The sequence below is a fragment of the Arvicanthis niloticus genome, chromosome 11 (assembly GCF_011762505.2).
Source record: "Arvicanthis niloticus isolate mArvNil1 chromosome 11, mArvNil1.pat.X, whole genome shotgun sequence".
Lineage (NCBI taxonomy): Eukaryota > Metazoa > Chordata > Mammalia > Rodentia > Muridae > Arvicanthis > Arvicanthis niloticus.
This window is the reverse complement of record NC_047668.1, coordinates 58,956,049-58,971,906: the sequence shown is the minus strand read 5'-3', so window position 1 is coordinate 58,971,906 and position 15,858 is coordinate 58,956,049. Positions and strand designations below refer to the sequence as shown.

General features: G+C 42.0%; 1 protein-coding gene across 5 annotated transcripts in view; it reads left to right on the top strand.

Moving 5' to 3' along the window:
* The window catches only part of Clip4 (CAP-Gly domain containing linker protein family member 4), an 85,492-nt gene that overhangs the window by 27,842 nt on the left and 41,792 nt on the right, over positions 1 to 15,858 (top strand). For all 5 annotated transcript variants that reach the window (XM_076942248.1, XM_076942249.1, XM_034514060.2 and 2 more), the window contains 6 exons: positions 1,738 to 1,877; positions 4,216 to 4,309; positions 4,938 to 5,099; positions 6,710 to 6,828; positions 9,675 to 9,911; positions 14,375 to 14,510. In XM_076942248.1, coding sequence (XP_076798363.1) covers positions 1,738 to 1,877; positions 4,216 to 4,309; positions 4,938 to 5,099; positions 6,710 to 6,828; positions 9,675 to 9,911; positions 14,375 to 14,510 — 888 coding nt within the window. The remainder of the gene's footprint in view (positions 1 to 1,737; positions 1,878 to 4,215; positions 4,310 to 4,937; positions 5,100 to 6,709; positions 6,829 to 9,674; positions 9,912 to 14,374; positions 14,511 to 15,858) is intronic.

Below are 15,858 nucleotides of genomic sequence, written 5' to 3'. Positions count from 1 at the left end.
GGCCCGAAGTTTAATATTTTGCTTTCATATATATAGGGGAAGCCCCACCCCAGAGTCTCTTCTCTTTCAGCCCAGCGGCTGGGTGAGGGGATGATAGCAGCCTGGAGGGGTCAAGGCAAGCTCAGGGATCAAGACAAGCTTAGTAGGTGGTCCATTCTTCTGGCTCCTGTAGCAGACTGCAGGTCTGCAGGAGGCAACACCTCCTAGGTCCTATAGTTTGTTTGGTCTATCATGGTAAACCACTCCTTCAGCCCTGCTTAAGGCTGGGGGAGGGCACACTCAGTTCTGTGCCTCTACTTAACCTTTGGTTATCTCACTCCAAATATTCGAAAGCACAGAGAAGATAAACTTGAAGACCCCAGGAATCCCAGGACTGTGTGTGGGATCATAGTCTGATCTCAGTGGGCTTTCCATTGAGGGAGCATGATTGAGAAGACAGTGGAGACAGGCTTGGTTCCCACCCCACACAGTCACTTGTTACTTGTGTGACTTTGAGCCCAGTGTGTACATGATTTGACTTTTCCTTATGCAAGACTTGAATCACAATTTTTTGGGGACTTATATGGTGTTTGTTAAACTGTAGGTACTCAGCAAATGTTGGTTGGACTGTTTCCCAGTTTTAGACTTTTCTGCCTTTTATAGTTTCTTTTTTGGATTAAGACAATAGAATCTGATTTTCTTGTGAACTGTTGTGTTCCTTTGCAAGCCAGCCTTTGTCTCTAGATATTACTTGATTTACACCAACTCTTACTAAAGGCATGCCGAGGAGTCTTGAGATGACTCTTCATGGTTCCTTATGGTTTTACTAGTTCATATTCCAAAATAATGTAATTGCTTTGTGCCTGTGTTTCTCCTTCTGTTCCTGCACTCTGGTCACTAGTTCCTTATCTGTTGGAATGGTGTCTTAGTTGGTGGTCTATTACTGTGAAGAGACACCATGACCACAGCAGCTCTTGCAAAAGAAAGCATTTCATTGGGGCTGGCTTACAGTTTCAGAGGTTTAGTCCATTACCATCATGGTGGAAGCATGACAGCATGCAGGCAGACGTGGTGCTAGAGAAGTAGCTGAGAGTTCTATGTCTGGATCCACAGGCAACAGGCAGAGAGAGACTCTGGGCTTGCAATGGGCTTTTGGAAATCTCGAAGCCCACCTGTCAGTATAAGGCCACACTTCCTAATCCTTTCAGAAAATGCCACTTCCAGGTGACCAAGTATTCAAATCTGTAAGCCTGTGGGGGCCATTATAATTCAAACCACCACACTTGGCATTTCACCTTATGCTTGTCTGGTGGGTGACACCTGATGTGTGTTTATTAAATGTGAAGGAAATGCTGAAGGGTAAAGAGAATGTGCAGACAGACTTCCTGGTTGCCACGTTTATTTTTACCTGGCTTATACTTGTCCATAGGAACCTACTATCTGCCATTTGTGTGTTAAGAGAAAAATATTGATGAAATTTGATGATGTTTCTGTGCCTTAGAAATCACATTTGTAAAACCTAGGCCTTGAGACCTGTGCTTGCACATCTGGTGTTATACTCTAACGTGTGGTTCTTGGGAGCCTCATGGTCAGGGTGCTTTAAGCATGCCCCTTCTTGGTTTTGAGAGTTGCTTAATGTTATCTGACTTTTTTCTAGCCTCTTAAAATGTTTGTATCAATTGCATGTTTACCCCATTATTTATTTTCAAAATGCTAGAAACCATTAACAAATTAAATTTGCACTGTTTTGTATTTCAGAGTTTTCTTTCTTTGATCCTAATGATGCATCATGCCAGGAAATTCTCTTCGATCCCAAAACTTCAGTCTCAGAATTATTTGCTATTTTAAGACAGTGGGTTCCTCAGGTCCAGCAGAACATAGACATTATTGGGAATGAGGTGAGTGTGCCTGTCATGCTAAGGTTTGTGTTACCGGGACTAATGATTACAATACTTTCTCCTCCTAAGAGGAAAGATCCTGACGGGGAGAGGCATCACAGCTCTGCAGTGAGTCTACATTTCCAGGTTTTTATGGCTCAGTGGGCACGCTTCCCACTGGATCCTCTTGCGCCTCTGTTATTGCAGGCTTCTGGTTGGGAGTGGCGTTTTGCACACTTCTTTCTTTGTACAAAGTAGTTCTGCCTTCTTCCAAACATTTCATAAAAGTTTTGAACATTGTCACATTCCTTCTACACTTGGGGATGGTTTGGTAATGATCTAGGTTTAAATGTAAATTTAAAATGTCTTTTTGAGGGGTTTGGATACACAAGTTGTCATGTGTGCAGTAGGAAGAAGGCACATGCATTTTTTTTTTTAAAAAAAAAAAGTATCACTGTAACTGTTGGAAATTTTTTCTCACTTTTGAAAGAAGATATTTGGAGTAACGTTATGGTGGCATTGTCTTTAAGAACAGCCAGCCTCCTGCCGGTAGACAGTTCAGTGTTCGTTATTGCTGAGTGCAGTGTTGGGTGCATTGTGGTCAGATGGGTTGGTTGAGTTGGTCTGAAGGTGTCGATGCCTCCTGCTGTTATAGTATGATTGTGGGCTTTCTCAGGCTAGTTCTTAAAAGTTTAATTTCTTTTTATCTTTTGTAATTAAGACATTACATCATTTTCTTTTCCCCCCTCTCCTCTTTCTAACCCCTCCCATATACCCCATCCCTTGTTCCCTCTCAAATTTATGGCCTCACTTTTTTTGTTATTACATTTATATTACCAAATATATAAATACAACCTGCTAAGTCTGTATAATGTTATTTGTATGTATATGATTTCAGAGTGGACCACTTGGTATTGGGTAACCAATTGAGGGTTCTTCTCTGGGGAAGACTTATTTCTCCTGATCGTAGGTAGCATTTCTTAGTTGCCCGTTTAGGTTGGGGTTCTATGTGGTATCACTTGTCAGCCTGCCTGTTGCTGTTGTCCTTGTTCAGGTCTTGTTCAGGGTATACATCATGGGTGTAGCTTCTCGATGTTTCTAGGAGACACAGCTCACAGCAAACTTCCTGTTCCTCTGGCTCTTACAGTCTTTCTATTCCCTACTATGCTGTGATCTCTGAGCTTAGGTCTGGGAGCTGAGTTGCAGATATATTAGCTGGAACTAAGCAACCATGTGTCTTTGCTCCACATTTTTATATTAACTGTGTGTGTGTGTGTATGTTTATAATGGTCTCTTTCTGTTTCAAAGAGACATTTCTTTGCTGAGGGGTGAGACATACTTACCTGTAGGTATACAGATAACAATTTAGAATATAGCTAAGAATTATTCTGCTTTTAGTTAAATGGTGATATGTCCCGGCCTGAACTACTTCGGGTCAGGGTCTAGCAAGAGAGAGAGTGGGGATGAAGGGGAAGAGACGTGAAGAATGGAGACAAGACAGAGATTCTGATCAAGTCTTGTCTCTCCTTTATTGTTCTCGTTCATTGACGGGAGGTCTGGGGTATTTATACACTTTTGCCATGTGCCTTGTAGGTGTGGATACCACGTGTGCCTTGCAGCTGGGGGCACTAAACAGCAAAACAAGATCTGTGGGATAAACAAGATGTTTATCAGAGTGTGCTCAGCTGTTGTAGGCTGTTGAAAACAAGTCTCTTGTCAGGGTATATGGCTTGAGAGGCTGCAAAGATGATAGCTGCTTTCTGCTAAGACTAGGCTCCCAACAGTGATAGTAGGTTCTCCAGGATTTTTGGCCTCACTCTTCCTGGGTATCTGGCTAGGTTTCTAGCACCAGGCACAGCTTTCCTCTTGTTGAACTACTGGTTACCACTAAGGTATGTTCACCACTGTTGCACTTTTAGGGATATCATGTAGGACTCTTGGTTCCTTCCTTCCCTTAGAAGCTTACATTGTGCCTTCCAGTTCTAGGGAAGCTAGTCCTCGGGGAGGAGGCTTTCAGGTCAGATCCAGCTCAGATCCTGTTGGTTTTAAGTGTCTCCAGCGATAGGAACTTACCTTTCACCTCTAGGAGGCAACCAACAGCAGCAGCAATAGCCTATGATATTTTGGGAGTCTCTTGGACTCCTCTGACCAAAATTCCTCAAAAGAGGAATTTCATGACCAACACTGGGGGTTTTGTTAATGTATGGCTTTTGGGGTAGAGGAATCTGGTCAGCACAGGTGGGAAAGTTTCATCTGTTTAGGAAGATTTACATGTTTATATGTAGGTTTAGGGAAATAGGTGATACGATTCCTATGACTCCTTCAGACTTCCTTACTGTCTTTTCACCTCCTTCCCCAGATTCTTAAGAGAGGCTGCAATGTGAATGATAGAGACGGACTGACAGATATGACTCTGTTACATTACACTTGCAAGTCTGGGGCTCATGGCATCGGTGAGTATGTGGCTTGCTCCTCGCTGTGCATCTGTGCCCATTGCTTGGTTAGTGGCCTGAGTGGGGTGCCCAGCTGACCATCAGCCAAGTAGGTGAGGAGTCAGTTTGGTCCACTCAAAACTTTTCCTTTCCCCAGGATAAGTCGTTGTTCCTGTGATTATGTCTCCACATTTTCTGTAGTAGACTTCATGCATAACTGACCAGTAGTTGAGATTAATTGGTACCATCCAAGAATCTTCCAGAGGGCTTCCAGCGAGGCTGGGTCAAGATCAGTTTTCTAGTGTAACTCTTCTTCAAGACTAAGACTGGTCTGGCATTTTGCATTTAGTGCCTTATTTGTATTTCATAGTATTGAGGTCTTAGTTTATTAAGGGATGTTTTATCATGCTCTTAGGCTGTCAGAATTTTACTCAGTAACTGTATGGTGAGTGTCTTCAGAGTGTTCCTTTACACTCTTGAATGGGAATGCTTTCTTGGAATAAACTTCTAAGGTAAGCTTTTTGACATATAAATGGAGATCCAGTGTGTTGTTTGCTTTGGCTTTTAAAGAAAGACATTAGAGAGGTATGTATTGGGAATTAAAATTTGTACTGAAGAAAAATAATTTAGGACTTTTATGTTTCTTCAGGTGATGTTGAGACAGCTGTAAAATTTGCAGCTCAACTTATTGATCTGGGAGCAGATGCGAGTTTGCGGAGTCGCTGGACAAACATGAACGCCTTGCATTATGCTTCATACTTTGATGTCCCAGAGCTTATAAGAGTGATTTTGAAGACATCGAAACCAAAAGGCAAGTGCTAGAAGATCTCCATTAGCAATGCGGCATTTCATAATGGCGTCCAGGGCACCACTGAGGAGACTTTTCTTCTACTGTAATTTGGTTGTATTTCCTACCCTGGTTGACTTCTGCAGTGGTTTAGAATTCTTTGTTAGAGGTTACAGTCCTTTCACAAAAGGCTTGGTGTGAAGAGGTACAAATTAAAAATCAAATGTTTTCTGGGTCTTTCTGTCTCTGCAGCTTCTCCAGTGTAGTGAGGACTTTATGTGTAACCCGTGTGGTGTGCTTTTTAATTCTTTTGTCTAGGTTGGGAAGCCAGAGAAAGAGCAGCAGAGTGTTTTGGCTGGCATTGAAATAATAAAGGGATTCTTTTGGTTATCATTCATTTCAGAAAGCCTTTGATGAATTTTGGGGTCCCCTAACATCTCGATGGAGATAGCCTAAGACTGACGTTCTCTCAGGTTTTCCTCTTTGGAGAAGAATAAGAGCAAGAGAGAGTACTCTTTCAGCTTTGAGAGAGCGCCCAGTGCCATCCCTTTTAGAAAAGAAGATACTTTAAAGATTCAAGAGATAAACTTACTACAGTGTTAGTTTCTAACTTCTAGTTCACACAGTTATTCAAGCCCTTTAAAATTCTGCCTTTACAACTTCTGTGTGATGTTGGGAGAGAATCTCTATCGATGGTCCTATGTTCAGTAATGATGGAGTCTGTGTGAGCAGGTCTGCAGGTATGTGGGCATGCCAGCACGGTCCCCTGCAGATTATTGTACAATTGCAGAGCCAGAGACGATTAAACTCTTGTAGAGAACATTCAAAATAGGCTTCTCCTTTCAGAGGATTTCCTGTTCAAGTAAAATGCAATGTGATTTACTGTTATTAAATCGTTACTGTTATTTAGAATTGTGAAGTTCATTTTCTTATTGTAGTGGTCAAATTCACCTACTGAGTAGTGTCATGATTCGGCGTGTTTGCACCTCTGTCTTCCCAAACTTGTTATTGGTTTGATAATAATTTTGAGAATAATTTCTTCATTATTCAGCCATCTTTGTTTCGTGCAGGGCTAACTGGTAAATGGCTGTCTTAGCTTTTTAGACTAGCTCTGCCTGTCACAGCTACTCATTTCTGCAGTTGGAGTGTGGATGCGGGCTCAGAGCCTGCATTCCTGTAAAAGTTTGAGAATCAGCGGGTAGGGTATATTTGGATCAGAGGGTTCCTTTGCTGATTCCTGACCTAAAGGTGATTTTCTTACTTCGCTGGTTCAAGGAAGTGCCTAAGAGGGGAGTGAGCAGACATGGGAAGCTGCTTGTGTCACAAGTATCAGTTACTACCACTCACTGCCTCCATTGGGGGTTACCTTAGGAAATATACCATGAGTTGGAAAACTTGAGGTATATCATCCCATTGTATGAGGAGTTACACTGAGCTGGGAGAATATTCATCTGGCTAATTTTTTAGGCAAGTTATAACCACAGAGATTTCTCCCATTATGAAATACTGCATGTGGTGGGGGACAAGTCTATAAAAGGCAGAAATCTCCTTTCTGAGACCTCATGAATCTTCGTAGAAATTACGATAGCTGAATTTAACATTTCAGCTAATATATGTGTGGTGTTTGATTGCAGATGTGGATGCCACTTGCAGCGACTTTAACTTTGGGACAGCCCTGCACATTGCAGCACATAACTTGTGTGCAGGAGCTGTGAAATCCTTGCTGGAGCTGGGGGCGAACCCTGCATTTAGGGTAAGAGCCTGAAGCCAGGGAAGGAAACTTCACGTCCTCCTCAGGGGAGGCTTGGATCGGACGCTGTTACTGATAGAGCTCTCACAGGAGCAAACTCCCTACATTTTTGCTTCACATATAAACAGTATGATGATGCTTTTACTTCCGATAAATATAAGTCATCCTGGGTCGTTTCCCTCCTATTGATTTATATAAAACTCCAATTCAGAAAAAGATAATCTTCTGGCCGGGCAGTGGTGGTGCATGCCTTTAATCCCAGCACTGGGAAGCAGAGGCAGGTGGATTTCTGAGTTTGAGGCCAGCCTGGTCTACAGAGTGAGTTCCAGGACAGCCAGGGCTATACAGAGAAACCCTATCTCGGAAAAAACAAAACAAAACAGAAAAATATAATCTTAAAGTTTCTCTCATTAAGGCTTCTGACATATTTATTAAAAGTTACCTATTAACTACAAATGTCATATGTGCTAACATTATTAAGCTCCTTTGAAATACAAAGTCCAAACAAATGTTACTTTAATAATTAAGTAACCTCTTAAACTAGCCATCATGGGTCCAGGAAGTCACCTCTGAACTTTACTTTGATAGTCATTATGACAGCAGAAAATGGAACTCTGCATTTAGCTGTGAAGAAACCTTCTGAGGTTTGGAAGATAGTGTTGCTACCATTTTATGTGTGTGTGTGTTTGTGTGTGTGTATATATGTGTGTGTATATGTATATATATGTATGTGTGTATATATGTGTGCATGTGTGTATACATGTAGATGTATGTGTGTTTGTGTATGTGTGTGTATGTGTGTATATATGTGTGCATATCTGTGTATATGTGTTTATGTGTGTATGTATGTGTGTTTATATGTGTGTACGCACACACACTTGTGCATGTTTGTGCACAAAGTCCAGAGGTTACCATCAATTATTTTCTTCAGTCACTTTCCATTTTAATATTTTTCTTTTTGAGACAGAGTTTCTCTGTGCAGCCCTGGCTGTCCTGGAATTCACTCATTAGACCAGGTTGGCCTCAAACTCACAGGCTTCCTCTGCCTCCCCAGGCTGGGATTAAAGGTGTGTGCACCACCACCCGACTGCACATTAATTTTGAGACATAGTTCTCCACTGAAGCTGCATCTCACTGATGATTCAGCTAGTCTACCCAGCCAGCAAGGGCAGGCTCCTCCTGCCTCTGTCTCCCAGCACTGAGAATATAAGCACAAGCCGCCACAGCCAGCCTTTTATATGGGCTCTAGGAACTAGGAATCACTCAGTGTTCACTTTATGAACTAAGGCCCAGCCTTTTTTTTAAAAAAATTAATTAATTAATTATTTGTTATGTTTTTTTTCTCCATAAACCCCTCACTTTCCAGAGCATAGACTTGAGTGCTGTATACATGTTCATTGTATTCTCTAATTTTTTTTTTTTTGAAATCTAAGATTGAATTTACTACCATTCCAGGAATCTTATAACATATGTTTTTCAAGCTGACTTGAATTTAAAAAACAAAACAAAAAACAAAACAAAAGACAATTACAAACCAAGTATGTTCTTTAAGCCTCATAGGTCATTTGAGGGTTATCAGAGGAGAGACGAGTGAAAACATGGTTTTTAGTTAACAACCCTGAACACTTTCTCACAGGGGCTAGGGTTTGGGTTGGGGATCATGGAAGAAAGATGTTTAAGGGAGATGAATGGTGTGGGGAGCAGATCCACCTGTGTGTGTCTCTTGGGGTGCAGGTGGCATGGCTTGCAGGGAAACTCTTCCAGAAGTTACATGGGTATCTCCTGGTTAGTCATTAAATCTACCCCCACACGTCCCATTTTCTAAGTGGCCTACTGACATCTCAGAATGTTTTTAATTGGTTACTGCCTCTCCTACTATAATGTGAACTCCTCACTGTTTGGAATTAAGATTCCTCTGGAGATTCTGGTTACAAGCTTTTCCTTGAGAGAACCAAGTGTTTTTAGGACAGGCTTTAAATTATATAAACACCATGTAAACGAAGTGGGTTTCTAGCTGGCTGTTGCATCTTATGAGAAACTCCTCCAGGATGCCGTCTCCCTTTCACAGGGAAAACAGTGCAGCTTAGGATGCAGTACACAGTATAGAGACTGTTGGCTCTCTTTCTGAAATCTGAGTTGCTACAGGACCAGGCAGATGGCTGACATCACAGAGCCAGCGTGTCAACTGGTGGAATGTAGTCATGTGGCCCTTAATGACAAGGACAGGTTTTAAGAAAAACATGGTTGGGGGAGATTCTTTACATTTGTGTGAACTTCCGTAAAGTAAGGCTGCTGTGAATCAGGATCAGTGTATATGGCCACTGGTTGACTAAGTGTCTATCACAAGTGTGCATGGATGTAACTGGGTCTCAGGTTGCACAGCCAGTCATCCTGGTACTTCACTTTGCGTTTGTGTGGTCAGGTCCATTTCTCTGAGCTGGTACTTTCCTGTCTCTCCCCTCACCTCCTTTGCATCTCTGTGCAAATGCATCTTATCAGTGAGGGTTTCCTCATATCTATTTATTTCATCAGCTCCCCAACAGCCTCATTAGTGCCCATATTTCTTGTGCCTTGGTGTCTTCATGCCACCCAGCTCCTGGCTAACACATAGTATAATCTGTTGTTGCTCTGTCTCTCCTACAAGTGTGTGCACTTTTTGAGAGCAGAGTTTCTTTTCCCTTCACAGTGGTATCTTTAGCACCTAGATCAGTGCCTGGTACAGCAAAAGAGTTCATTGGGTAGTTTTGAATAAATAAATGGCTGCGTCCGACTTTAAAGCCTTCCATAGGTAGGTAGCTGTCTAGCGCTCTGAGTGTGAAGAACTGAGGCTTTTCTCTTGTCTATGGCAGAACGACAAAGGACAGATCCCTGCAGATGTTGTTCCAGACCCAGTGGACATGCCTCTGGAGATGGCCGATGCTGCAGCAATCGCTAAGGAAATCAAGCAGATGCTCTTAGATGCGATGCCTCTGTCCTGTACCATCTCTAAGGCCATGCTTCCAAACTGTGACCACACTACTAGCAAGGCCATGCTGACATCTCTTGGCCTGAAGTTGGGGGACCGTGTCGTCATTGCAGGGCAGAAGGTACAGTAAGTCACTGCAGTGCCTGAAGCTGGACTTATGGTCTATGTCTAGGAGTTGTGTGCCAACACCCTCACAAATTTGAGTTTGAGAGGAAAGTTCCAACACGTGGGCAGAAAAAAATGCTTGATTAAAAATGTGAAATTTGATTAAGTTTACTGGTAAACTTAATAGTGAAAGGTTCTTTATTTGCATGGGAAGCAGTGTCATGGAGAATTATTGAATGCCTTTAGAGGCAAGAGCTGAGAAATGACCTTGCTGTGTCTACTCTGAATTGTCCCTGCCAGTGGCTTCTCCTGCCAGCCGAGCAGACACAACCTTCATTACTCTTCTGTGTTTGGCTTTGAAGCCTCACAAATAGGGAACATTCAGATGCTACAGACCTGCTAGACAGGAAGTCATTGAGTGTCTCTTTACATAAAAGCTTGCTAGACAGACTGTGGCTTCTGTGTGACCTCCACTGTGGCAATTTCTCTCTTTTCTTTGGATACCTCTTTGGGGAGCTTTGTTCCCCTTCAGTGCTGGGACTTGAGCAGAGCCCTGTGAACATGGCAAGTGCCGCACTGCTGAGCCACACTCCATCAGAGGTTTTTATTCTTAGTTTTGAGGTAGTGGGAATCCCCAAGTACGGAGTGGAATGAGGAGCTCGTGCCTAGACAGTAACCTTTCCAGCTGCTACCATCTCATTGTTGGGCTGGGTGATGAGGGCTTCTCAGAGAAGCATGGATTTGGAAGCTTGGCGTACCAGAGGAAACTGCTTCACAAAGGAGACAGCTACAGATGTGTTTTAGGTGAAGAATGGGTGACATTCACCAGTTTACAAAGCATTTGTCAGTTTGTTACTGGTTGGAATGAAAATGACAAGAATTTATTAATGTGTGGCTTTTAAAAATTATGGGTGAATGGCAAGTCTTCTTTGTAGCATTCTTGTAACTATGTCTCAAGGGGTTTAAAAGAGTTATTGTCTATTTTGAAACAAAGTTTTCTTGATGAGGGGTGAGGACTATACTTACCTGGGGGTATAAGGATAAATGCTTAGATTGTTATTAGGGATTATGATGATTTACATATAAGTAACATTGTACAGACAGGGCAGATTATATAATTTTTTTCCAACAATTAATGAAAGAAGAGGCCATGAGTTTGAAAGGGAGCCAGGAAAAGTGTAGGGGAGGGTTTGGAGGGAGGAAAGGGAATGGAAAATGATGTAATTGTATTATAATCTCAAAAATACAAGAAAAAAGTTATTTTATTTACTTTTTGGGTTGGATAATTTTACACCCAAGTAGAAGCATCTGTTATGTAGCTGAAAATGCCTTTGAATTCCACATCTTCCCTCTTCCCAGAAGACAAGATGGTAGTGAATACTACAACCAGCTAGTTTTATATTTACTTTGTGTGTGCGTGGGTGAGGGGTGGTGGTGGGGGGAGGAAGGAGAGAGAGGAGACAGAATATATATGTGTGTGTGTGTGTATGTGTGTATATGTGTGTATATGTGTGTATATGTGTATATATGTGTACGCGCATACATGTGGGAGCCCAGGGGGTGATTCAGGTTTCTTTCTCAGTTCATCTCTACTTCTTGACACCCAGTCTCTGACTGAACTGGAGCTTGCTGACTCTGTTAGCCTGGCTAGCCAGCAAGCCTCAGGGATCCTTCCCAGACCTGAGGTTATAGGTGTGTACCACAGTGCCTGGCCTTTTAATGTGGTTTGTGGGATTAAACCCAAGTCCTTATGATCCTGATCACACCAACCCCTAGCATTAAGTTTTGAGAGTACCAACTGTATCTTGAGTTTCTTTAAAAAACAAACAAACAAACAAACAAACAAACAAACAAATCTATTACAATACCATGTCTAGAAAGGACTCTCTTCTGTTGGAGAGGCTCGTGTGCCTCTTCAAACATCCTTTGAGCGCATCTGTTGGGGTTACTTCCGGGCTGGTTGTGCCCTGTTCTGGTGACTCTCTTCAACGCCATCTTCATTGCTTCCACTTACGAGCAGTGAGCCGGTGATAGGGCTGCAGTTTCACTGCCAAGCTGTTTTGATAATTTTAATTCCTTGCCTTTTTCCATTTTAGAATTCTTGTTAATTCCTAACATCTAACAAGAATTGTTCATTTGTTAATTTCTATAAAAAAAATTCTGCTGGGATTTTGAATTGATTACTGTTGAGTCTAGATCAGTCAGGTTGAGTAGTTTTTACATCTTAAGCACAGTATGCTCCTATATTCATATGGGTCTTTGGAGTATTTAATCAACTTCTATGGTTTTAACCATTTAGGTATTGCATATATTTGCTAGATTTAGCTTTAATGTTTATGAGGTTTGTGTGTATGTGCTATTGCTAAAGTTTTTTTCTCTCATTTATTTCTAATATACGGAAATAGTTGGTCTTTGAACACTGACCACATGTTCTTAACTTTTTTACTTTGTGGATTCTTTGTAAACAAGCATCTTGTCTCTTTTTCCTCTTCCTCCTCCTTTTCCTCATCCTCTGCCTCCTTCTTCTCTTTCCCTTCCTTTCTCCCTCTTCCTCCAAGTGAGGTCTCACTATATTGCTACCCGAGGCTTTAGTGTAGATGTCAGTTGTCAAGCTGAAGAGGTCCCCAACTGCCAAGTTATTTATGTCTTTTCTTAAATTGTCACCACGGAAGGGTGTGGCAGCTGGTTGTAGGTTTCTTCTGTGTCTTCTTTCCCATTAGTCTGTGGATTATGCCAGATAATTCCTTCTCTGATAAGCTTTGTATCCCATTGGAAACCTCTCCTGCCACCTCATTACTGGGTTTGGTTAGTCTTACATGTGCTGAAAATGCTTGTGTTTGTGTTCAGGCGGGGTATTGGTCTGTAGTTGCTGTGTCTTGAGCAGTTTAATGTCAAGGTAATGTTGATATTAATGCCTTGGGAACCAGTGTCTTTTCACTCAGATTTTAGGAGAGCTTGTATAGAATTTGTTAGAGTTTACCATCGAGGCCATCTGCCCCTGGGATTTTTTCTTCTTTCAGTTTTAAATCACAAGTTTGAGCATTGCTTTTTTTTTTTTTTTTTGGAAGTTTGTATCTTTCAAGTAGTTGCAGTGATTTACAGCATCAGTGAAATGGGCGGGCAAAGCTGTTTGCAGCTTTGTCATCTTTTTAGACAACATTGACAGGGCTGCTCTTGTTACTCAGGTGGCCAGTTTGTGGCTTATCTCTCCATTTCAAAATTTGTTTTCTTTTTTTTTTTTTAAAGATTTATTTATTTTATGCATATGAATACACTGTAGCTATCTTTGGACATACCAGAAGAGGGTATCAGATCCCATTACAGATGGTTGTGAGCCACCATGTGGTTGCTGGGAATTGAACTCAGGACCTCTGGAAGAGCAGTTGGTGCTCTTAACCACTGAGCCATCCCTCCAGCCCCCCAAAATTTGTTTTCTATTTAGAGGTTTGATACATTTTATTCTTCAAAGAATGTGCTACTGATTTCATTGATTTTTCTGTATTGTTTTTCTATTCTTAGTTTAATATTCAACATTTACCCCCTTTCTTTGGCTTTGGGTCTTCATGTTAGTTTGCTGAATTGATCATCAATTTTAGGCAGTTTCTGAGGCACACATTCCTCTCTAAGCACTGCTCTTGCTGTTTCCCACACATTCTGACACATTCATTTTTATTCAGACTATTTATTACTTTTCCTTATTTCTTATTAGAAAAAAATTCTAATTTTTTCCCCTTTCACTATGGGTTATTTATACTTACTTGGTGCAAGTGTGTGTTTTGGAGATTAGCATGTATCTCCCTACTAATGGTTTGTAGTTTAACTCCATTCTGGTTCAAGAATACACTTTGTGTAATTTCTGCTTTTTTTTTATTGATTTAAAATTTTTGATTGTTTTTTATTATATGTGTATGAGTGTTTTGCTTGCATGTATGTATGCGTGCTATTTGTGTGATCTACTCTTCTGGCTCAGCAGAGTACCTCAGATTTCATGGAACTGAAGCTACAGACTGCAGTGCACTGCCATAGTAGGTGCTGGGACCTGAGCTTGGGTCCTGTGGAGGGGCAGACAGTGCTCTCAACTGCTCAGCTACCTCTCCAGTCAGTTCCTCTGTATTATTATGCTAATGTTTGGGGGTGGAGTGCTCTGTAGATAGCAGTTTAGTTGAATTGGTTTGTAGCTGGCTTCCTTTTTCTATATCTCCTCACTAATTTCTGCTCAATCTGCTGGTAACTGAGAGAGGTGAGCTGAGTCCCACCACAACACGGACTTTGCTTTTCAGTTCTGTTGGGAAAGAACTTTACCTGGGAAGGATTCCATGTCTTCCTGACCAACCCTTTTTCCACTTAAAAAAAAATCTTTGGTAAACTTTCTTACTCTAAGGTCTACTTTGAAAGATGTAAAAAGTAATGTTATTAAGAATAAGGTATTTAGAATTACTAATAAGGCTGAAAACCTGTTCTCATTTATATTTTCTCTAGGTTGGAACATTAAGATTTTGTGGAACAACAGAGTTTGCAAGTGGGCAGTGGGCTGGCATTGAACTGGATGAGCCAGAAGGGAAAAATAATGGCAGCGTTGGCAGAGTCCAGTACTTCAAGTGTGCCCCCAAATATGGTAAGACTGAGTCTCATTCTTCCTTGTCGTTTTACGCTAAGCCTTTTCCTGGTTACTGTGTACTATAAAAGAGGCTATGGGTTGTGAATATCAGATGCAGGAACTGGTGTATTTTGTTTACACTGATGAGGATGACAGGGAGCAGAGCTGCTAGAGACAGGGTGGTTGGAGGAGGGAGGTCCCTGAGACGCTGAAAGGGTCGTGCCAGCGTCAGTCTGGCCTTGGGCCAGGCATGGCTCATCCTCCCCAGGAGAGAAATGCTGGGAAAATTTTTCTGTTTTCTCAGAAAGGAGAAGTGAGGTCATTTGCTGATGTAAGGAGAGGGGAGCGGGATGTGTGGAGGTGAAGAGAGAGGGGGACTGCAGGTCAGCTCAGTGCAGTAAGACTAGATAGGCATGTGATACCAAAGGCCGACTATATTCATGCACACATGAGTAAGTAGGCTGCAAGGCTAAGTTCTCTTCTCATCAAGGCTTGTCAAACTGTTTGGGAACAGGTACCGATTAAGCACAAAGTCTGGTTTACCAGGGTTGTCCTTTCTAGAATGTTCCACCAAAAGAAGTCTGCAGAAGAGCCGAGGTCAGATAAAGCAGAGAGACTAGAGTAACTGATGGTAGAATCTGAGGTGGGCAGGGAAAAAAATGAGGATGTGACTGAGAAGAGAGCCCAAGAGCTCTCTTCTCACCCTGGGACCCGTGGTTCCTGATCCCAGGTTAAAGGATTGAGCAAGGCTGTGGGGATTTGGAGAACCAGTTAACAGAGGTCCCAGGCACCTGGTTGTAACTGGTCGGTAGGCAATTTGATTGGATTTGCTTCTTCTTTAGGGGAGAAAATCTGCCTATCTGCCCTGGTATTTACCAGGACTGATTGTGTGTGTGTGTGTGTGTGTGTGTGTGTGTGTGTGTGTGTGTGTGTGTGTGTGTATGTGTGTATGTGTGTGTATACATGTTCACACCAGTATACATCACCAGGACTGATTTTGTGTGTGTGTATGTGTGTATGTGCGTATGCGTGTGCATGTTAGAGGTCAACCTTACATGCTGTTCCACTAGGTCTTGGGCCTCAAAGAACCATGAAGAATTTTAGAAGTTGGAAAAGCAAGTGAGACCAACTTTGACTGTTCCTGAGCTGGCACAGTCCTTTCTCATTCTGACAAATGTTTAAATTCATTCCCTTCTGTCCCCTTCCCCTCTCCCCACACCCTCCTTCTCTGTTTCCCTCTCCCTTTCACAGTCTGACAGTGTCAGTCTGCTTTGCTCACTGTGTGGTTGATGTTCTCTTCTCTGACACTGTCTCCATAGTTGCTCAGCTCAGTTGGAAGTGGGGACAGCACACTGATAACAGTGAG